Source organism: Festucalex cinctus, chromosome 1, assembly GCF_051991245.1.
Source record: "Festucalex cinctus isolate MCC-2025b chromosome 1, RoL_Fcin_1.0, whole genome shotgun sequence".
In the NCBI taxonomy this organism is placed as follows: Eukaryota; Metazoa; Chordata; class Actinopteri; order Syngnathiformes; family Syngnathidae; genus Festucalex; species Festucalex cinctus.
Window position 1 is genome coordinate 16,269,308 of NC_135411.1, and position 24,209 is coordinate 16,293,516.

Sequence of the window (24,209 nt, forward strand, 5' to 3'; positions counted from 1 at the left end):
TTTTTTTTTTTTTTCAAGTGAATGCAATACGCTTCCCTAAGTTAAACGTGTACATTTTAAATATTTTTAACCCTAATTTTGTGGCTTGAGGGGGAACTTAGAGAAAATATATCTAAAATGTATATACCTTTTGTTGTACAACATCAACAGAAATCTAAAATTAGGGCTTCACTTCTTCGTCATGTTTTATAGGAAACCATTAAAACGATGAAATGTTGCTTGTGTTGCATTCTTTAAATAAGTAAAAATTAGAAAAATACCACCACCTGGTGGCCGAATATAAAAATAAAACTTGACGTAAATGTGGGATCAAAAATTGCTTTCAATACTTTTCAAAGAAACATAGTCCCATCTGCAGTAGTCATGCAAGATAAATGACTGTTCAAACTCCAATTTTGGGACTTTGAGGTACATTTTTCTCCAAAATGGTGGTTGAAGTCTAATTCCACCCATGGAGATGGCTTAGCAAAAATTGCCAAACTCTCCTCCAGGCGATCAGGCTGTGTGTGGTTGCCTTTTTTTTCGGGGGGGGGGGGGGGACGACGACTGAGGGTCTTCCCCTGGATGCCATTAATCTCATTCGTGTGTGTGTGCGCGCGCAGCTATTTATCATGCAGGATTACGCAACAGAGGCTCACATAATAGAATCTCCTTCCCAGCTCGAAGGTTGTGGGTGCAGATGATTGAGAAGCTTTTGAAGTGACGTTTATCTGTAATGGTCTCGTTTTTAAAGAGCAGGTTCCTTCTCCGGGGGGGGGGGGAAGATGATGTAGTGTCCTGTAAGAGCAATAAGTGGAGCTGAGCAGAGGTTTGTCTAGATCAGGATGCTCAATTAAAGGTGAAATCACTGAAACATTATAGAAATCATGCATAATATGGATAATAATAATAAATATTGACTGTTAGATAAAATACAATTCCAACAATATTTGTTTATTCTGCTACTAAAATGACATAATTTCAGTTCATACAATTATTCAATTCAATCAAATAAAGCAATCTAATAATGGCAATGCATTGCCGCTAATATCTTGTTTTGCAGTAGCGCCGGCATCCATTTCTCAGCTCCTGACGCCGCCTGTGGCAACGTGGATGCTGACGCGAGCGCGGACGAGTCTTTGTGCTGAGTACATTAGTGTTTGGCAGTGTCGGGGAGCGGATCAATGGCTGCAAACTTTGCATGCAGAGCAAGCCCGCATGAGGCGGTGGCACTTAAAAATCTCGATGAGGCGCTAATGTTGAATAATATGCATCGCACATACTCCGCATACCACACACTTAGCGTGAAGTGAATTTAGGAGGCCTCTGATAAGTTAAACCAGCAAGTGCAGTCTATAGTGATGTTTTTGCTTTTGCTCATTAAATGGTCATTTGGCGCAATTCAATGTTTTTTTTTTTTTTCTTCCACTGGGAGAGGTACTGTATATTGTGGGTATTCGTCGCGCAGGCGATAATATGACATTACATCACTGAAATTGAGCTTATCATGTCGAAAGGGCTCATTTTATTGTAATATAAGTCGCAATACAAGTGTTAAAAGCAGTTTTTAAGTGAGCTCAACATTGTAGCTAAACGTAGCTCTGCAGTTTTGCAAAGTCTGTAGTGTCAAGTTCTTTTTTTTTTTTTTTCTTCGCCCCCTTGCTGTATGGAAGCCCAAAAGTGTCAAAATTCAATAAATAAAAAGGCCTTTGTGAAATAACTATTCTTTTGATAAATAACAGGCAATTATGTAAGATGGCCATTAAATTTTAAAATGAGGTGTTAGTATTATTATGAAAAGTGTTATGCTATTCTTTAATATGTAACAAATATTTTATTTTGGTTAAATATTTCCTAATGATGATTTTAACGTCATACTATTTAAAAATAATGACATTTAATTTATTTTCAAGGTTTTATAAGATAAGAAAACGTTGTTTTACAAAGTCAGTTTTTATTTCATAATGTCCTTTTTCACAATGGTCTTCTTTTACATAATGGCGTTTTACAGCCGAATGACTTGGCCTGTCAATCAGTCATTTAAGCATTTAAGTTTAAAAAAAAATGTCCTCTGTAGTGGACACATCATAGCTTAAAAATAAAAACTTTTTTGTTTTTCAAAAATTTCTTTTGCAGTATTCCAGTTACTTCACAAAGATTGCAGAATATCAAAATAAAAATGATTGGACAATATATTTTTTTTTCCTGGTAGTCAGGAGGTTATCAGTAACGAAAACAATTGTACATCAGGGATCACAAAGTGCTTCAATGTTTGGATTAAGCAGCAATGTGACACGTGGCCACAGTCGAGGTCAAATGTTCTAAAAAACATGCAATGAGAACTTCAAACGGCTCTAAAAACTCCCATACTTAAAACGCTTCGTTAGGTTATCCCGATGATGCTAAAGTCGGTCTGCGGGCTAGTTAGCTAGTGGACTAGCAAGCTAGCCCTAGCAGCGGCATCCATTAAGTCATTGCCTCACTCAGTTTTGTGTCCTGGAAATAATTATGGCGTACATCGGCTTAGTTTCAGCGACGCGCCAAAATTCCAGACAAGTGCAATGGTGAAAAAGACTCTGCATCGCAACAAATCAGTACAAAATTGTTCTCTGTCTTTGCACATGTTTTCAGCACTTATCTTCAACCATATTTAATGTACAGTCAAACCTCGGTTTTCGAACACTTCTGTTCTCAACCAAATCGGTTTTCAACCAGAAAATTCGAGAATTTTATGTCTCAGAATTCGTCCAAAAATTCGGCACGCAACCAAACTGAAAAAAGCCGAGCGTACCTGAACGCGACTCACTCGGGAGCCGAGCTACCTCGAATGCCCAGGATGCTTCCTCCGTAGCACATTCGTGTTCAAAGTTCGTTTGGAGCAGACCTGTTCATTGTTATTTACGCAAATCTTTTTTTTAGTTTTGCAGCGTGTATTAGCCCCTAATCATGGGTCCAAAGAAAGCAAGTGCAAGTGGTAAAGCTGGTGAAGAAAAGAGGAAAGTGGTGCGCAGAACTATTGAATTTAAAAAAGATGTTTGAATTTTGCTGTTTTTTTCATCATTTTAGATAGGATATCTAAATAAAACAGTGTCTATTTCTACCCTTTTCTATGTATGGTAAATAGTAAAAAAACAAACAACCCCCCCCCAAAAAAAAAACTTGGAATAAGTTTTTTTTAGACTTTGAACGGATTAAAATTATTTACATTAATTATAATGGGAAAAATTGTTTCGGATTTCGAACAAATCGCTTTTAGAACAGCCTTCTGGAGCGGATTATGTTCGAAAACCGAAGTTTGACTGTACGAAGAAACAAATGAATGAAATCCCATGAAAGGGTCTTAGTGCATTTTTGAAGTTAAAAATGACTGACAGAGCCAAAGCCAGCCAGCACCGTTGGTAAATAATCTCTGTTTCTTCGAGGAGCCCAGAATAGCGTGGCATTATGGCACAAGCTTCCGTGTAATTTCCTTTTGTCTGTGTTCCTGTGCCGCGTGCTCACGCTGAGACAACAACCAAGGCAGCTGAAAGCACTTCTTTTTTTTTTACCCCCCCCCCCCCCCCCCCCCCCTGCATAGAGGTCCGCAGAAAATACTGTCACTCTTTGCTGCACGCCACCCCCTCAAACGCACCACGCACTCTCCTCGTGTTGACAAAATAAAACATTCAATCCCGCTCCCTGCACGGCAGCCGGGTTATGCAATCGGCGCATAACGGTGACGCACCCGCAATTCAATAGGGGACGAATTGTTGTGTGTTTTGGTTTTGTTATTATTATTATTATTATTATTTTTTTTTTTTTTTACTGGCCAGTCTGTGACAGATGCGACTCTCAACTATTCCTCCTGTGAAATAGCTTCGGTGGAGCATTAGTTCCGCAGGTGACTGACATTCAGCTTCACTTCACGCTAAATGGCGTCGACTAAATTAGGCGCGAGCGATTTGGCATGCCGCAAAAAATAAGGAGCAGCAGCAGACGGGTAAACATGCCGCAGACGGCGGCACTCAAATGATTTCTCTGCCATTTTAAGAAAAGAAAAAAAACAACAACTTTATAATCACGCTTGGTTCACAGCACAAAAAGGTCACGCCACTGCATCGGTAAACTAGATTAGAGCGCGGAAGAGCTTATTTGCTACTAAGTCGACGGATGTGGGGAGGCAGAGAGGCCAGTGCAAACATCTGTATCCTCCTCCATGACAGCTTCATTTATCACAGTCAACGTGGGGTTTAAAAGCACATGCTGGAGATGATGGTGTCTTCTGCAAAATGACATGAGCGATATGAGTGAGCAGAAAGTTAAGCCTCATTAGAAATGATGAAATGGTAAATTAAATACAGGTTTTTTAGTTTCTGTAACTACGACGACCTAACTAGTGGTAGACCATGGTGTCTTTTTTTTTCCCCCCCCAGATACTGATACTGATTAGTAGTCAAGGAACCGATATTTCAAGCCAATATTCATTTGCAGTGACAGAAAAATATTAGGTGTCAAAATTATATATATATATATATATATATATATATATATATATATATATATATATATATATAGCTATATTAGGGGCGTTAAAAAAATCGATTTGGCGATATATCGCGATACTACATCGTGCGATTCTCGAATCGATTCAATAATCGGCAGAATCGATTATTATTTTTTTATTTTTATTTTTTTTTTATTTTTTTTTTTTAGGATTCACACCTTGAGCATGGAAGAATGTTATATGAACGGAACATTAAGCCTTAATATTTTATTTCAATGCTGTTCAAACATGAAACAAATTACAACCTCTATAAGACTGAAATTTCAGATAAATAAATAATACATTTTCATATAAATCTTACACTCTACAAGCGTACTGATTAGTATTTTCTAAATTTGAATGAAAAAAAATCGCAACAATCGACTTGTAAATTCGTATCGGGATTAATCGGTATCGAATCGAATCGTGACCTGTGAATCGTGATACGAATCGAATCGTCAGGTACTAGGCAATTCACACCCCATATATATATATATATATATATATATATATATATTTAATTAATTAATTTTAAACATACAGTGTAAATAATTGGCAGCTTTGTTTAAAAATCAGAACACAAATTGCAGGGAGCCTCCAGGGTCATCAGCACGTAAGCTAAATTAAAAACTAAGCAAGTAAATAGATTCCCAAAGTTTTTTTTTAATGTAAATAAGGTTTTCCAAAATTTCAACATAATTTCTTAAAGGTCCCCTCATATGATATGTTCACTTTTGGGGGGGGTTTGACATAAGTATGCTATACCATAGCCTGACTAAGTCCCCAAAGCTGTGAGATAAATGACCCATGTTTCCCTTTCCTATGGGTGTTTGTATCACATTAGCTCAAACAGCACTCTCAAATGGGCTGTTTCAGCAGGTCGGTTTTACACGTCACTAGCTCAGCGCGAACTCCACCCTCACAATTTTTACACTTACTTTTCCTTCTCCCTAAAAAGTGCTTGAACTGAGGGAAGCCATTTTCTTTTATGATGCAACCAAAGGTAGCAAAGCCCCACCCCTACACATTTGGTGTCATTGGAAAGCTCTGAATGTCCTCTATAGAGTACAAAAGGAGTTAATTCAATCGTATGCACTGGGTGGGAGATATTCAGGTTTAAAAAGTCCACTACAGAGGACAAATTTGTATTGCTGGTAGTCAGGAGGATAACAGAAGCTTTCAAAGAGAACCTTGGATAATGTGCCACAGCCACATGCTGCTCCACCAGACAAAGGAATTATTGATCACATATCTGGTCTAGTCTAATTTCCATTCGACTCATATGAGTGTTAATGGTATTTTAAAGTTCCGTTACTTATTTCACAGTTATCAGTATGTATGTACTAGAACATGTTTTATCATTTTTGTAGGGGTGTAACCAAAACCAGTTTGAACTGGAAAATCATTTTGTGGTTTAAAATCTGTGAGTGCATCGACTCCAACGGAATCCAATTTTTATATACTTGAAAATCAAGATGCGTATCGAGTAGAGCTGTCAAAATGAATCGATTAAACAAGTAATCGATTATCAAATTAATTGACATCTATTTTCAATAATCAATCAATCTTTTTGAGCCATTTTTTCAACAGTAATTTTTATTTTTAAGCTATGATGTGTCCACTACAGAGGACATTTTTTTTTAAACTTAAATGCTTGGCTCAAATACAGTTAAAATAATTCAAGCAATACTTTCCAGCGGAATGAACCTATGGGACCCCAAAAGTGTCCAAATTCAATAAATAAAAAGGTCATTTTGAAATACCTATCCTTTTGATAAATAGCAGACAATTATGTAATATGGCCATTAAATTTTAAAATGAGGTGTTAGTATTATTATGAAAAGTGTTATGCTATTCTTTAATATGTAACAAATATTTTTTTTTTATTAAATATTTCAGAATGATTATTTTAACGTCATACTTTTGAAAAATAACGACATTTAATTTATTTTCAAGGTTTTATAAGATAAGAAAACTTTGTTTTACCAAGTCAGTTTTTATTTCATAATGTCCTTTTCCACAATGGTCTTCTTTTACATAATGGCGTTTTACAGCCGAATGATTTGGCCTGTCAATCAAAGTCAGTGGGTGGGACCACCTGTGTGAGCCGAGATCGCCGTGACGCCTACCCCGTAGCCTGACGCAGAAGTTTAACAAGGCCTTTACGTTATGATCCGATTCTAAACGATTTGCGACTTCTTGGAGTACTTCTGAAAGTGACTTATCTCCCGCATCCATGCTTTAGCAAGCCTGAGACCGCCGCAGCTCCTCATCAGGCGCTAAACTCTCCACGCGGGAATCGATACTGCAAGTGCTGCTGCTCATGTCTGTATAAGGGACTCAGCCAATCACGTAACTGGCTCCGCCTCATGTCATTTGATTGACAGACCAAGTCATTTGGCTGGAAAACGGCATTATGTAAAAGAAGATTGTGGAAAAGGACATTATGAAATAAAAACTGACTTTGTAAAACAACGTTTTCTTATCTTATAAAACCTTGAAAATAAATTGTCATTATTTTTAAAACGTATGACGTTAAAATAATCATGAAATATTTAATCAAAATAAAATATTTGTTACATATTAAAGAATGGCATAGCACTTTTTATAATAATATTAACACCTCATTTTAAAATTTAATGGCCATATTACATAACTGTTATTTATCAAAAGGATAGTTATTTCAAAATGACCTTTTTATTTATTGAATTTTGACACTTTTGGGCTTCCATACGAACCGACTTGAATCATTCCGTTTTCAAATAGAAATTGTCCTTGAACCGTTTTGCACCACACGTATCAGAAAACCGTATCAAATTGTCTTTTGCAAGGTCTAAATGTTATAGACACGAGCCATTTGGTGTATCAATATTGTATCGTAGCAGAACTGTACATAATAATACTTTTCTTTTCTACTACCTCCTAATAAAAAAACAACATTCAGTTACTTCAGTTTGTATAAAATGACTCAAAGAAAATGGTTTATAATTAGAACAAAAAAAAAGTTTGATTCACATCACATCTTTTATGAGCCAATCACATAAACACGACAAAGTATATACATACAGTATATATCCACTAGTTATTAAAGCTGCTAGATGGAAAAATGAATGCTGCTCTAATGTCATTAGGCAGAAGAATGGAGGTTGATTAGGATGCAGGTAGCCTGATTGCTTCATTATGACACTTATTGGTAAGCAAGATCAAGCTGCAAGTTTGCATCCCTCCTAAAATAAGACCCAGTTTGTAACTAGGAATAAAACTTTCAAGCACATTAGTAGGCAGCCCAAGTTCAGATTCATCTTATTTATATGTTTTATGTTGTGCTTCTGTAATATGACTTGACTCGACTTATTAGCCGGTTAGCCATATGTTGCCGCTAGCTGCTAGCCGCCGCCCGCACGAGCACGACCGTGGGAGTCATTTTTGGTGGCTGCATTTGTTTTACCTCTGCGCGGCTGTTTACAGCTGGACGGCGGAGGCAAATAATAACGCGGCGTACCTCCAGATGGTGCGCAACATATTGCAGATTGTTGTTCCAGAATATGAAAACGGAGATTGGCCAGTTGAATCCGGCTGGCCGCATCAGCGACAGTATTAAAAAAAAAAAAAAAAGAGAAAAAAAAGCATATGTTTTGCGGCAAGTCCGTCAAGCTTGGATACGATTGATGAGAGCATTTAAAGCGTCATTTGAGGTGGTGAAGCGTTGAAGCCGCTTTTAACAAGATTTCCGAGTGGCCTCATTGTAAACTCGCTGTGAGATAAAATATTCTTACCAATTTTGATGAATGATGCATTTAGTATTGTTCTCCACCACTGTATTATACCAACCGTTTGACAACACTTCTATTACGGGACATTAAAGGTGTAACTTGATTCGCTTGGAATCAAAGCAGGCCTCGGTTCTGCTTCCTCTCTCTTTCTCTGTGTGGCGCTGCCAAAAATAACAGTGCTCTTGCTGCTTGCTCCTACATTATCATAAAGATTACACAAAGCAATAGCGCTTCAAAGCTGTCGCATCGGAGCAGGTTTCGATCGCGGGTTTCAGAAGGTGGCACCCAAGAAGCGAGCGTACACACTCGGAATGATTTTTAAAATGAGGGTCCCACACATGATGAGAAAGATTGTAAGTCCGCTTACTGCTCTGAAAGATGATGAAAGATAACCCCAAAAAAATATCATATCATAGGTCTCTCCTCAAACCTGATGGAAGTTGTAGTACCAAGACTGACCTGTGAGAGGCAGAATGGTGCCACATGGCACCACCCATGACAGGAAAAGACGCATCTGGTAGCTTCAATTCTATTTGCAAACTCTTCTTCTCCTTATCATTTTTTAACTCTTTGACCGCCAAAAACGTTTCACACCGTTTAGTAAAAACACGATGTATGCCGCCACAAACGTTAAGTGACGTCAATTACTTTTTTTTTTTTTTTTGATTATATCAGTGGTCAATGCAACGTCCAAGTGCAGCGCAGCCGGTCAATGAGTTGTGAAATCAAAAACACCCACTAACTATGGCCAGCAGATGGCAGCGGTAGCTGCTCGGCCCTAACTAGAGCTGCGAATTACAATGAAACATGACGCAATCTGATGAAATAGAACGTTTTCAAGGCTGACGTGAATGATCAAAGCCTTTGTAACATTAAACCTAATTTGACGGAGCGTCACTGAACAAAAATTATTAGCATCAAAGTCACTGTTGTGGAGAAAATGTATCTTTTCTTTTCAATTTTCGCTCAATGTCACTCAAATGACCAATTTTCAAATGGTGATTACTAAAGAACGGAATAAGGTAGAAACATACTTTTTTTTCTAATGAAAGAATAGATCTTTCACGTGGTACCCATGTTGTTTATTTAGCAAAATAACACAATATTCTGTTTGCATTGAAAAATGAGTTAAAATGCTCGAAATCCGCTGCCATTGGGAGTTGTTTTTTAATAACGTGTGGCAGTAAAAGAGTTAACTAATGAGATATAACTTGAGATATTATTCAATTGTAATGATATATTAACATGACGATATGATGATTATCACGATATTGCGGGGAGGTTGGTGAAAGAAAAAAAAACTTTCAATACTGTATAAAAACTCACTCTGTTATTCCACAAAAAAAAGCTCATATTGAGAAAAAAAATATATAATGATTTTGTATGTAATAAGACAGGCTGCTCGATTATGAAGAAAATCCATCATTTTCTGGACCGTTTATTCCTCATAAATGTCGCGGGGGGGGGGGGGGGGGGGTTTGCTGGAGCCTATCTCAGCTGGCTTTGGGCAGTAAGGGGGGTACACCCTGAACTGGTTGCCAGCCAATCGCAGGGCACACGTGGGAGGAGACCGGAGTACCCGGAGAAGACCCACGCAGGCACGGGGAGAACATGCAAACTCCACCCAGGAAGGCCTGGACTCGAACCCGAGTCCTCAGAACTGGGAGGCAGACGTGCTAAACATCCACCGTGCCGCCCTTATGAAGAAAATATTAATCACAATTATTTTGGTAATAATTGACATCACGATTAGGATGATCGTTTTTTGGTACAAAACATGAAAATTTTAAACATAAAAAAAAAACAAAATAAAAAATATTAACACAAATGCAATTCTTTGAAACACTATAATTATGCAAGTTCCTTTTGTATGAAACATAATTTATTAAATTAGTTATTTTAAAATTTTAAAAAAGTGCAAAAAAATAGCATTAATCATTTTTTTTACAATTATGCTGATTTTGTAATTGTAGAGTGTAGTGCACAGACCTAATTGTTGGTTAGTTTACAGTACTGCACTCGGCTGAAGTGGGCGAAAAGTTTTTTTTATTTTTTTTTTATTTTTATTTATTTATTTATTTTAATTGATTTTTTTAAAACGGAGATATTGAAAAATATTTGCCGGTATGACTGATTTATGGGAGTGATAACGACTGCGACTTCTGTTACAACAAAAAATACAAATAAAAAACATGAGTACGGTAAATGCATGTAAATGTGTCATCCATAACTGAAGTTATAATTAGACATATAATTAACCTCAATGTACATATAAGCCCTAATCACTAATAACACTTATTATTGATGTACTTACTTGCTAACGTGGGTTTCATCTGGCCATTGTTGTGGGTCTTATTAAACGTAGGTGGCCAAAGCATAAAGTTGAACTGTATAAAATGTGCTGCAGCTCGAGTTCTAACCAAAACAAAAAGATCAGAACATATTACTCCAGTACTTAAGGATTTACACTGGCTCCCAGTCAGCTGTAGAATCGATTTTAAAGTTCTGCTACTCGTCTATAAATCACTAAATGGTTTGGGTCCTGAATATATCCAAGAAATGCTGATTGAGTACAAACCCAGGAGGGCTCTGAGATCGACAGACTTGGGCCAACTAGTGGAACCCAGAGTTCGAAGCAAACATGGTGAAGCTGCATTTAGCTATTATGCTGCACACAGATGGAATAGGCTTCCAACAGAAGTGAAGTCAGCCCCGAGTGTAAATGCTTTTAAATCCAGGTTGAAAACTTTGCTTTTTTCTTACACCATTTGATTAGGGACTTTTAGACAGCTTTAATTAAGTGTTTTTTATTATTTTAAACTTCCTTATGTTAAATGTTTTAAAGTTTGTTGAATAATGTTTTAAGATTGTTATTGTATGTTCTTTTTAGTACATTTTGTGACCTATTTTCATTTATTTTTCTTCCTCTGAACGTTTACTGTTTCTTGATACTTGTGTTGTCTTTCCTTGTGTAAAGCACATTGAGTTGCCTTGTGTATGAAATGTGCTATACAAATAAACTTGCCTTGCCTTGCCTAGTACAGACGATCTTGTCGATCTTTCAGCTTTATGAGATCGTCACCACTTAACGATCCTATATCGTCATATCGCCCGCCCCTAGTTCCGGCACCCTTTCACCCCTGAACACACCACCGCACAGTCCAGTCGCCAGAGTAATCTTTTCGAGCGTGTGATTCCCAACCACCGTCTGAGGCGCTGCGGGGAATTATCCAATTTCACTTCCATGGTTTGAAAATGATTATTTAAGATCTCTGTGTGTGCCTTTCTTTAATACCTGCAAGTATATCAGCTTTTTAACTTAGTGTGAAGGCTCACATTTCACACTGAGTAAGTAAATGAGTCATTTGTCATTATTTCAGTGTACAAAAACGGTCGGGATATTCAGCTTTGGGCTTACATTTCACCATGAACATAAAATACACTATAACCGTACAGGTGAACTTAATTTGACCTTCTGCAAACTTCTCAACGTGTTTTATGTAAGACCCTTTTCTCAACCATGGTTGTGAAACGGTTTAAGAGAACTTTGATAATTGGACGTTTGCTGACTGTGAATGGGGAAAATGTTGAAATTAGGCCTGATTATAAGTGTACCTCGCTTTGTGTGAACGAGGCTTGGAAGCCACCAGCCCACACGCGCACACACAAAGCTGCCTGGAGAAAGAGCGCAGCCTCCTCCTACGTACTCTCACGTTCGTTTTGTCGTCCTCGCTGTCGGTGACTCCCTTGCGCTTTCCCACTTACGGAAATGTACGTCGGCCTTCCATTTGGTTGCACACGGGAAATTCAGCCCCCCGCAATCCTAATCAGCGCGCTTGGCCGGCTGCAGGTGCAAATACGTGCTGGCGCGTTTAATTGTGTTCCCTCAAAGGAGTTGCCTTCTGCCGTTCAAACACGCTAATAAACTTCCTCGCCGTCGAAACGCTCCATCACTGTCCTCTCGCGCCGCTCACTCATTTGAATGCATTTGCCTCGCACGTACGCGCTATACAAACGGAATTGTCGATCCAGAAATCGTCTGGATGCCCCCCCCCCCCCCCGCCCCTCCTCCTCCTCCCACAGATGTCCTGGAACGTATCATTTTCTCCGCAGTGGAGCAACGGTGACGTATGCTCGTCGCTGGTGCAGCTGAATTTTAAAAAGCTCCCCTCGCCCGCACGCCCACGCGCCGGCAGCACTAGCGCGAGCGTCATTAGCATAAACTTTGGCGGCCCTCTTCCTTCTGCTGACTTATTCATTCGCAGGCGCAAATTTGCCGTTGTTGCAGACAAAGGATGGGGCGGAAATGGGCTCGCTAGATTGATGTTCTGGCAAATTGGCTGGTGATATGTAATTGCCTAGTTTGGAGGGGGGGGGGGGGGGGGGGGTAAAAGCAAATGTAATTTGCTTTTGTGTGTTTCCTTTACATGTGCGCTTGTGTGGACTGACTTGCAACGAAGCTTAAAAATTGGGGTCGGCTACATCATATTCCCGCAGATACGGAAAAAATTAATTATGCGCAGCCGTTTTCTTGATTGAAATGACGTTCTAATTCAAAAGATAACAGGTCTTGTTTCGAGTTATCTCGTACTCGTCTTCCAATCAGGAAATAGAAATTAGAAGAATAGAAATATTGCCATTAATTTAATTTAATCGTAAGGAAAATGAATGGGAGATATATTGGTCATTATTTAAAATTATTTTTCATTGTTTTTCTTTTGGAATTTTATGTATCAATTAGTGATAGACCGATATGCTTCTTTCAGGGCCGATGCAGATACCGATTATTTGTTGTCAAGGAGACCGATGACCGATATTTCAAGCCGATATTCATTTGCAGTAAAAGAGAAAATAATAGCGTAAAAAAAAACAAAAAAACTTTTCTTTTAATTTTAAACATATTAAGAATAGACAGTTTTGTTTAATTAAAAATTAACAGAAATTGTAGGGAACTTCCAAGGTTCATCAGCATGTGTTAAGCTAAATTCAAAACAAAGCAAGTAAATAAATAAATAAATAAATAAATAAATAAATACATAAATAAATAGTTTTCTACTGTAAATAAAGTTTTCCAAAATTACAACATAATTTCAAAATTTGTTGTATTTTTTATTATTATTATTTTTATATAAATTAAAAAGTGTTGGGACTTCAGTGTTTGCAGAGAATAAATAGTTTTCTAAAATTTTCTACTGTAAATAAAGTTTTCCAAAATTTCAACGTAATTTCAAATTATTATTTTTTTAATTATTATTATTATTTTTTTATAAATTAAAAAGTGTTGGGACTTCCCAGTGTCAGCAGTGACAAATGTATACAAAATTAAATGTATCTAATTTTGGGTTTTCGTCAGGGTTCAAAAGATCTTCGCAGACAGTGAAAAATTGACTGAATACGTTTGAAAAGTCTTTGCAACAAGTAAAAAGCGTCGAGAAACATCTTACAAATCTTGATGAAAGCACAAAATTTGCTACGTTCGCATGCATTCGCTGCTCGGTGAGATTCCAGCTTTATCGGCCTTCAGATTCGTAAAAAGGCCGATATTTGTCAACATGCCAAATATCGGCACCGATAATCGGCCCGGCCGATAATCGATCTATCCCTAGTATCAATAATACCCGACCGATATGCACTTTTTGAGGCCGATACCGATTTTTGGCAGAAAAAAAGCACCAATTACTGATTAATCTTCCGATTATCTATTAAAAATATATATAATACAATTACTGACAGCTAAGGCTGTTTGAAAGTGTAATATAAATCAAGATAACTTGATTGTTCTTGTGCGTTTTGGCCTCTTGTGGGCAGTGTGGTGCCATGCATCCATGGCGTACACACTTGAAGTGAGTACAGAAGAAGGTTGCGCTTGAATGCTATTAAAATAACTCGTTTTTCCACACATTGGGAAGTGTTTGTGCCTTTGCGTAGCGTTATCTCATCTGTGAGTATGTGTTCCCACAAGATTTGTGTGTGGATATTCGTTATTTGAAGGAAAAACACTGCCGAAGTCAACGCTAACTTCCTGTCTTCCTTTTAGCATTTGCTAACTTCCTGTTCATGTTAGGCTAGCGATGTTTTAGAAACGAAGCATGTTTTGTATTTAAATATACAGCGGATGTAATTATTTACGTTATGTGGAGTTAACTCCAACTGAGGTGTCATTAAATAGCTTAAAGGACACTTAGGGACAACGGAATAACCAGAATAACATACGCCACACACTTGCTAGTTGCTAATGCTATGAAAGCAAAATGGTGCATTCAGGGCACTTCCACAGCGTCGGAAATTTCGGTTTTCTTCGATAATGTTTTAAGGGGGAAATAATCGGCCATTTAGCCCAATTGGCCGATGTTTGAAGGCCAATAATCAGCCGATTATAATCGGCAGCCGATTAATCGGTCGGGCCCTAATCAAAAGTACTTGTCGCTATTTGGTGTCCGTGACTATTCAACAGTTGAGTACTCGTACTGATATTGGTTTGAAAAAAGTGGTATCGAACATCCCATACTTTTTACTGTCTTGTAGTTAGCAGCACAGGTACTCTTCCGTTGTGGCATCAGAAAAAAAAAAATCCCCGTTGTACTACTTTTGGGGTATTCACCTTCAGAGGTTCCACTTGATAGTTATTTATGCCACAAAGATTTGAACGGTAGCAAATAAAATGTGAAAAGTCCCACACGGCTGCCTACACTCCTAATTATGCGTCATAAATTATCCCAGCGCTATAAATATTTAAAGCATATTTTGACATGTTCTTCATTTACGTTTCCCCCCACCAGCGCCTCACTTGTGTCGCCATCACTCAGCAGGTATACAAGCAACGCTGTCAAGAGCCTAAATCAGGGGTGGCAAACTGCGGTCCGAGAGGGCCGGAGCACTGCAGGTTTTATAGATTTCACTACTCGTAGTGCAGCTGATTCCAATTAACAGGCTCGTTATCAGGCTTCTGCAGAGCTTGCTGATGAGCTGATCAGGAATCAGCTGTGTTGAAGAAGGGAAATATCCAAAACCTGTCGGACTGCGGCCCTCGAGGACCGGATCTCGCCACCCCTGGCCTAAATGAAAGTAAATGACTCATTTTTCTGGGTTCAAACCAAATATGTTCAATTACTTTCTTTGGGAAAATGTATGATTACACAACAGCACGCATAATTGGGTTTTTGATAGACGCAATATTGATCCGGTGTAGGAGTTGCGGCGCGTGTGTTTGCGTCTGCCAGCGTGTCACCTTGACATGCTTTAATGAGCGGTCTCCCGGGAAATTACACTTGCGACTCTGCGCAGTTATTACGCACTCCCCAGTCACATTATTAGGTACACAAAAATAAGGGCTTCATTGACAATTCTGCTTCGATGAACAGTGTCAGTTTTATTTTGCCACTGTCAAATATAGTGCAGTATAATCGAGCGCAGTAATTTTCTACTGCAGTCGTGTGCCAAAATTATCTAATTTTGTTCAAGTCTGCTCCAAAATGACGTATTTACCAGATATAATGCAATTTTGGCCATCTAGCTATGTTAGTGAAATAAAAACATTCTATTAGGGATGTAAATCTCTCAAATCAAGACTATTTGATACGCATCTCGATATGTGGGATGCGATCCGATACAAGGACGGTTCGATTAAAATGGAACGGTTCGGTTCGATTCCGTAGGATTACGATTCGATGTAGCGGTGCAAGGATTATTTCATTACAGTACTCAACAATTACTCAATTGTCAAATTGATCTACAGTTATTTTGATACGCCATTAATCATTAAATATCTTTTTTTAATTTAAAATGATCTAAATCTTGTAATTTGCACATTTAAATTATTTAAATGCAACACATCCTGTTATAAAACTCAGGTTGATTTGTATTTGTGCAGTTCTAGCACCCTCTTGTGGCTAGTTTTTTAGTGCAATTTAATTTTCATTAGGGATGTTTTGGCCCTTATATGTTTAAAATCTACACTAATTGTCAGATAAAAGGGAACATAATATGCCTGTGAAGCAAGTCATGTGGAGGAACTCAATGTGTGCGCGCATTAACATTATACTAATAACATAATAATAATAATAATAATAACATAACATTGATGTTATGTACAATATTGTGACCTTTTTTAAATATCGCCAACCTCCCCACAATATTGTGACAATTATTGTATCGTGAGCTTTCATATCGTGATATCGTATCGTGATGTTTGGATATCGTTACATCCCTATTAATGAGTAGTCGAATGTAAAGAGCTTTGAGGGCCTTGTAAAGTGGAAAGGCGCTATATAATTGAACCATTTACCACTAAATGGAAACTAAGCTGTATATTTACTTTTGACATATGGCATTTGACCTTTTTGATTGGTGATTTTTTTTCTAATTTAAAATATGTAGGGATGGGCGTGTTCCGATACCTGGTATCGGTATCGAGCCAATACCTAGCCTTATTTCAGGCATCCGTATTCACAAAAGTGGTTGATGCCTGCATTGACTACGCTCTGTGGCCATTTTGTGTATCTTGTGGGATATATATGTCTTTCTTTTAAAAGTATCTGTCCTTTTTTTTTTTTTTATGTCAAATCAAGTCATCTTTATTTATATAGCGCTTTCAAAACAGCTTTAGCTGTCACAAAGCGCTTTACAGAAACAACATATATATCAAAAATACTAGCGGTATCGGTACTTGGTATCATCAATATAGGTGACTACTCAAGAGTTGAGTACTTGTACTGGTACCGGTCTAAAGAAACAAAGTCTTCTCTTAAAAATGTCTCGATAAAGGCTGGGAAACACTAGATACGCAATATTCGAACACCTTGTCGCTTGTTGCTAGGCAGAATTTGTAAAAACACACCAAAAAAATGCTATGGACTACAAAGGTTGATGTGTTCTATAAATAACATTAATCAACTCAACTTTACTTATTATAAGTAGAATTGTTGTAATGAATTGCTTAATTACCAATTTAATAAATCAAAAACATATTTTACAAAGGAAAAGTGTCTCCTTCTAAAGGACACGGCAGATAATAAGGCAAAAGTTCTGGCTGTTCTTTTTCATCAATTAAAAAGATTTATTGAGCCAATTTTTTGGGAGTAAAACATATTCAACTGAAGTATGTAGTGACAAAAACCTAAAAATAACAAGTTGAGTTGACAAAACAAACTATTTTGGTAATGCCAGACAAATTGTGATGTGATCGGTACCATCTGCTTCACATTGGTGAACGAAAGCCTTGCTAAAAGTACACAACATATTCGGAACAACTCTCCATATGACGCAGTGCAGATGTACACGACTGCAAATTACCACCACACAGAGTCTGCCAATCCACATTATGTGTATAAAGGCTGATTTTTTATTTTTTTTGTAATATATACTCTAGCTCTTATATTGGAACTCATTAGATTGCCCATAACAATTCAAGCCAGGCCATTGGGTATCGTCGGCTGCAATTGGAGGCCTCCGGCTGCTTGTGACGGCCGCGATGATGTCACACGCCGGTCCTCTTGACAGGCTCCCGAACCGTTTTCCTCTCATTTGTGCCTCGGCAGACGCATTGATTTCCTCTCCGGCGTTCGCACGAGGCTAAATTGGAAGCGTGACATCAATAACAATGAAGAAGATGTGTCTTGTTGTTCCAACATTGCACCTTGTGAGTCACATTTGTCACTCCTATATAACGCAGGTGACGGATTTATTTGTGGGTGCCTGAGGTTTTTCTATTGACGCAATCAATGATATTTTAGTATTTATTAGATAGGATGTTTGGAAACTTACTGTGCCTTTTTATCAGCGAAAATAAAATATTAACTATCTCGCAGATGCAGCAACAAAATACAGTGGTTCCTTGAGATACAACTGACCTGAGCTTTTTGAGATGTGAACCTGTCATTCAGCCATTTTTTTTTTTTTTTGTTTTTTTTGTTTTTTTTTTTTACTAGAGAGAAAAAATTTCAGAGATTGAGCGATGTATAGCGGCAGTGAACTCAACTTCACAACAAGCAACCGTTTGGCAGATAGTGACCAAATCTAAAAAAAAAAAAAAAAAAAGACAAGCTGTTTAAAGCCACCCCAGTTGATGTTACTGTCAAACTAATCATACCAAAAATTATTGCATTATTTAAAACACTCAGCTTTTCCTTAAAGTCTACAAGCTTAATGCTAACACATAATAGGAAACACCATACATGAGCTAACGAATAGCATCCCTGTTACTTTGCCTTAAGTCTCCTAGCTTAATGCTAACGCATAACGGGAAATGCCATACATAGGCTAACATAGCATTCATGTAACTTTGCCTTAAAATCTACTAGCTTAATGCTAACAGCTAATGGGAAACATCATCCATGGGCTAATAAGTAGCACCTATGTAACTTTGCCTTCAAGTTTCCTAGCTGAATGCTAACACATAAGGGGAAACGACATACATGACCTAACAAATAGCGGCCATGTAACTTTGAGTTATAATCTACTAACTTAATGCTAGCAGCTAATGGGAAACATTATCCATGGGCTAATAGGTAGCACCTATGTAACTTTGCCTTCAAGTCTACTAGCTTAATGCTAACACATAAGGGGAAACGCCATACATGACCTAACGAATAGTGGCCATGTAACTTTACGTTAAAATCTACTAGCTTAATGCTAACAGCTAATGGGAAACATCATACATAGGATAATAAGTAGCATCTATGTAATTTCGCCTTCAAGTCTCCTAGCTTAATGCTAACACATAAGGGGAAACGCCATACATGACCTAACAAATAGTGGCCATGTAACTTTACGTTAAAATCTACTAGCTTAATGCTAACAGCTAATGGGAAACATCATACATGGGCTAATAAGTAGCACCTATGTAACTTTGTGTTCAAGTCTCCTAGCTTAATGCTAACACATAAGGGGAAACGCCATACATGACCTAACGAATAGCGGCCATTTAACTTTACTTTAAAATCTACTATCTTAATGCTAACAGCTAATGGGAGACATCATACATGGGCTAATAAGTAGCATCCATGCAAGTTTACCTTCAAGTCTCCTACATTAATGCTAACACATAAGGGGAAACGCCATACATGACCTAACGAATAGCGGCCATGTAACTTTGTGTTATAATCTACTATCTTAATGCTAACAGCTAATGGGAAACATCATCCATGGGCTAATAAGTAGCACCTATGTAACTTTGCCTTCAAGTCTCCTACCTTAATGCTAACACATAAGGGGAGAAACGCCATACATGACCTAACGAATAGTGGCCATGTAACTTTATGTTAAAATCTACTAGCTTAATGCTAACAGCTAATGGGAGACATCATCCATGGGCTAATAAGTAGCACTTATGTAACTTTGCCTTCAAGTCTGCTAGCTTAATGCTAACACATAAGGGTAAACACCATACATGACCTAACGAATAGCGGCCATGTAACTTTGTGTTATAATCTACTAACTTAATGCTAACAGCTAATGGGAAACATCATACATCGGGTAACGAATAGCATCTATTTGGTGGTACTCAGCCACTCTCTTGTGGTCATTTTATGATCAGAAACTAGAAATTAAAAATTAGAAGAATAGAAAATTGCTATCAATTTTTTTTTCAGGGAAAAATGCTATATTGGGATATAACGATCTTTCAAACACAATGAATTAATCATGAAACAGTTGAATTAATTACATTCTATAAAATGTTGTTAATACTCTATATTTTGTTCCACTATTACAGAGTGCACTTGAGTAGCCCAGGACACAATACGAGAACAAATGTCGAAGTGCATAATAGACGGAAAGAGAAGTGGCGCCTTGTGCTGGAAGTGGTTTGTGTCAGGCACAGGAAGTCCATGCGTGATGACATATGCGCACGATTCCATGACTCATGTTCTTGTAGTGACGAGGGGGCTCCTAAACCTCCAGATTACGTGAATTGGACACGTCAGCAAAACAATCTGCCAGACAGACAGCACCGCTTGTGGCACATGGCGTCTGCCGATTTGAATCCGCAGGGCACGTTGCTGTCTGCCATGCGCGCAATTTGATAGGGCTCTTTATCGTGGATTGTATTCGATTGCGCGGCCGTACATAATGGACCGCAGTGTACAAAGCAGAAGTCAATCGATTGTGTGGAATTGATGGTTGGTTGCGAAGGAACGGAGGGAAAATGGAGTGCACGTGTGGCTGCAACCAGTGGAGGAGCTCTCTGTTCCTGTATGTCAGAAATGGTTTGCTGTGGAAGAAAGAGGACGACTGTAAATTCATGCTACCTTGGTCCGCCATACTGGGTGTCCCAAAGGTCACTATAGACTTCCTTTTCCCCGTTTCGTTTCAGGTATCATTCAGACGTATGTGAGAGCATCAGCATTTGACAGCTTTGACGTTGCAGTTTTTCTAAGCATATCATTCCCTTGGCCACGGCTCGCTGGAGCAGTGTTGCAAAATTGCCGTCTGGCAAGAAGTTTTTCTGTCCCTGACTGCGGTTTAGTGCCAGTTTGAGCAGCTTTTAGGCTTCAAGCGGAAGATTATGACGCTCAACAACCTGAAGTCTGGACGGGTAAAGCTTTATCACGCTCCGAGGCATTCGCTGAATTGAGAATTTTGTTGATGCTGAGTTCCAGTGCAGCCATCTGGATGAGTTTGGTGAGACCGATCATGTTTCCAGAAACTTGCCACGGATATCGTCATTTGTACTACCTGTTGGAGCAGTGTGATGGTTGTAAAGCTTCTCAAACTGAAACTGCTGTCGGGGATAGAACAAGTTCTTGCCAGGCGACAATTTTGCATTGCTGCTCAGTTGGCAAAAGCAGGGAATAATTTGCTTACCAAAATTGCAAAGCATAAACTGTCAAATGCAGATTGCCTTACTAATCAAACCTGAAGTCAAATTGAAAAAGGAATTGCATGGTGTAGACAATATACGTTTGGGACACTTGCATTTATAAATATGCAGTAATCTGTCTTTGGGTGACAGGAAATTTTCTGACTCAGTGAAGGAAAGTAGACACATACATATTAGAGTAATAAAAATAATGTTGAACTAAAATACAGCTAACTATGAAGAATATACTGTCAAATCAAATAATTAAATTCTCAATTAATCACTCAAACTTTATTTATATCGCACTTTGCATACATCAAAATGCAACTCAAGACGCTGAACAATTAAACATACAACGTACAATAAAAAGAATTTAATTTATTCTAAATACACACAAAATTAATTACCAGTACCTTTATCTACAATTTAGGACATGTATATATCTGGGAAAGATTTCTACAATGGTCGCACCAGATGATGGTTGGCCGCACCACAAAATATTTTAAACTTAAATCAAACAAGTAGCTATCTAAACAAAACAAGCTAGCTAGCTAACACAAGTAAAATTAGAATGGAAATATATATTTGTTGGACAAAATTAATATATATTTCTTTTTTTTTTAGGTCATACCATTTGTTGAAATATGACCGGGACCTTTCCGTTGCTAAAAGCAAGGGTAACTTTTTTGCATAGTGTGAGACAGTACAAACCTGATAGCTGCTCATGTGGGTTCTTGACCGTCTTGTGGATGATACAAACTCCTGTCTTTAAATGTTTTTCAAAATAAAAGTCCCAAATTAGTTTTTTTTTTTTTTTTTTTAAATGATATGATAAAATGGGCATTGGACAAACTTGACCAGCCAATGACCAGTAAAATAGTGACTTCCAATTCATTGCACAAGTTCCATGCTAACTTAAGCATTGTTTGTAAACATTAGGATTTGCTTTGTTTGAATGACAGGTCCGCCTACAAAACAAATTGCATTACAGTATTCAGTATTTAGGTACAAGGTTATGGCATAGATTTATGTGTAACAAATATTGAGACCAGTGTCACTTAAATGTATGTAGAACTGTTATAAATGGTTCGAATACATAAAGATAAAAATAATCTACAATATTAGGGCTGGCCATTGGCCAATGATTTTGGCTGATGTTTGAAGGGCCATAATTGGCCGATTAATCGGTCAGGCCCTAGTATATTGTAGAATTGTTTATTCCTCATCATTTTGAAATGGAAAGCTATATTTTATCGACTGTTCATTTCCTTACCTTGAATGTAATAATATCAAAACATAACTCCCTTTTTGTCCATTTCATTTGCATCATAACAGATAATAGGTGATAGCGTGTTGTAAAGGCACCTGAATAATGTGGGTCAGGGCCATGTTGGTGAAACAAAAACACATAAATGACTAACATGCACAATCACGCACACACAAACATGCATTGTGTGCATAGTTTCGTCAGCACGGCATTTCAGGAAGCATAAAAAACAAAAACATGCTTGTCCAGTTTTTGTGAAAACCCGCCCAGCCGCTATCAAGGTGCTCCGACTTACAAGGGGGGGAAATGTTTGGCTGCGGGACAGAAAAAGAAGTACACAAGAGAATCACTGTTACCTGTTCTACTCTTTGTTTTGGAAGGGGGAGTTAGCTAGCACGTAGCAGCACACTCATTTTCTTCCTGGACGGGGCCCAAACAAAGACAAGAAGAAGAGTGGATTAGCTTTAATCCCATCAGCCTTTCTCATGACGCCGGACCCTGCTGATTACACCTGCAGCGCCAAGGACGAAACGGTCCCCGCGTTTTGTATGTCAGAATCCAGCGTGGCCACCGGGAGTGGAGCAGCAACATGCTGGATCTGAGGAAGAAGAAGCCAATGAGCGACCCAGTTTTGCGGCTATGTTGATTATAAGTCGATTAGATGTAGATTATGCCGCTCTGCTTTGGGAGTCGAAGGCGAAGTCGACACCAATGGAGTGAAAAGGACCCCTTGCTTGACAACGAGCCGTACAGCATTCCTAACCCCTACTTCCTGGACACAGGTAAAATAATAATAATAATAATAATAAATAACAGCAGCACTCCACACACTTTCGTTCTAAAATTGACCTATAGACACGCTATGGCTAACTTCCCTGCATATATTTCTACTATCTGCACCGAAACCCAAGACGACTTCCTGAACCCTCTTGGAATGTGTTTTAATCGTCGTCATTCCATCTGCTGATAACACACGAGCACACAAAGGTGCTTAACTGTAGTGAAACGTCCACCACTGGAGCGCTTCATTCCTCAGAAGCTCATCAATCAAATGATCACATTGCAACATCAATAAAAAAAATACAAGTAGACTTATTTGCGGAATGTTGTTTTGATTGCCCACACGGTTTAACCGGATTTCCTACCGTGTCTAATTGTGTATAACTCCATAGATGGAGACGGTTAGCATAACTCCCACAAACATCAGCAAGTCACCATGGTGCTCCGGTGCAAATTTCATCTGGGATTCCATAAAATTTTTCAAACGCAAAAACCTAATTTTCAATATATGGACAGTCACCGTGGACACTTATCATGTGTTGACTAGGGATGTAACGATATCCAAATATCACAATACGATATTATCACGATATGAAGCTCATGATCCGATAATTATTACGATATTGTGAGTAGGTTGTTTATATTTAAAAAAGGTCACAATATTGTAAAGAAATTGCTCATACAAAGAAACCCCCACAATATTGTGCTTTTGTACATAACAGCAATACATATAAACTACTTTCAATCTCTAATTACACTTAACATTGAGGCACTTAATCACTAATGCAAGCCCACATTGAGTTCCTCCACTTTTTTTTTTTTAACAGATGTGTAGCTTTTAAATATCGTGAACATGACGACGACGATATTGTGGTAGTTCAAATATCACGATATCACGATATTGCCGGTATCGTTAAATCCCTAGTGTTGACAGAAACCTAGACAGGAGGTTCTTGGTCATGGAAGTGCATTGGGACTGAGTGGCAGGATTTTGTTTCCTTCCACTTGGTATCACTTCAAAATTATGTTTCACCAAAAGCTGTCCTGAGTCAGAGCTATGCTAGCTCATAGTCGATAGTTGATTATACAGTA

General features: G+C 38.1%; 1 protein-coding gene and 1 long non-coding RNA gene across 3 annotated transcripts in view; one reads left to right on the forward strand and one right to left on the reverse strand.

Annotated features, from left to right (window-relative positions):
• Positions 1-24,209, forward strand: part of agap3 (ArfGAP with GTPase domain, ankyrin repeat and PH domain 3) — a 208,439-nt gene that overhangs the window by 61,164 nt on the left and 123,066 nt on the right. Inside the window, exon 1 of one of the 2 annotated variants that reach the window (XM_077519539.1) lies at positions 22,658-23,119. The exons of the other annotated variant lie outside the window; for it this stretch is intronic. Within the exon in view, the coding sequence (XP_077375665.1) occupies positions 23,008-23,119 (112 nt within the window). The 5' untranslated portion in view covers positions 22,658-23,007. Of the gene's footprint in view, positions 1-22,657; positions 23,120-24,209 lie in introns of those variants that run through there. 2 annotated transcript variants of the gene reach the window in all.
• On the reverse strand, positions 17,592-23,242 carry LOC144017703 (uncharacterized). Its single transcript, XR_013283232.1, has 3 exons — positions 22,849-23,242; positions 22,694-22,757; positions 17,592-17,844 (listed from the first exon to the last, which is right to left on the reverse strand). It is a non-coding gene; the product is annotated as an uncharacterized LOC144017703 (long non-coding RNA).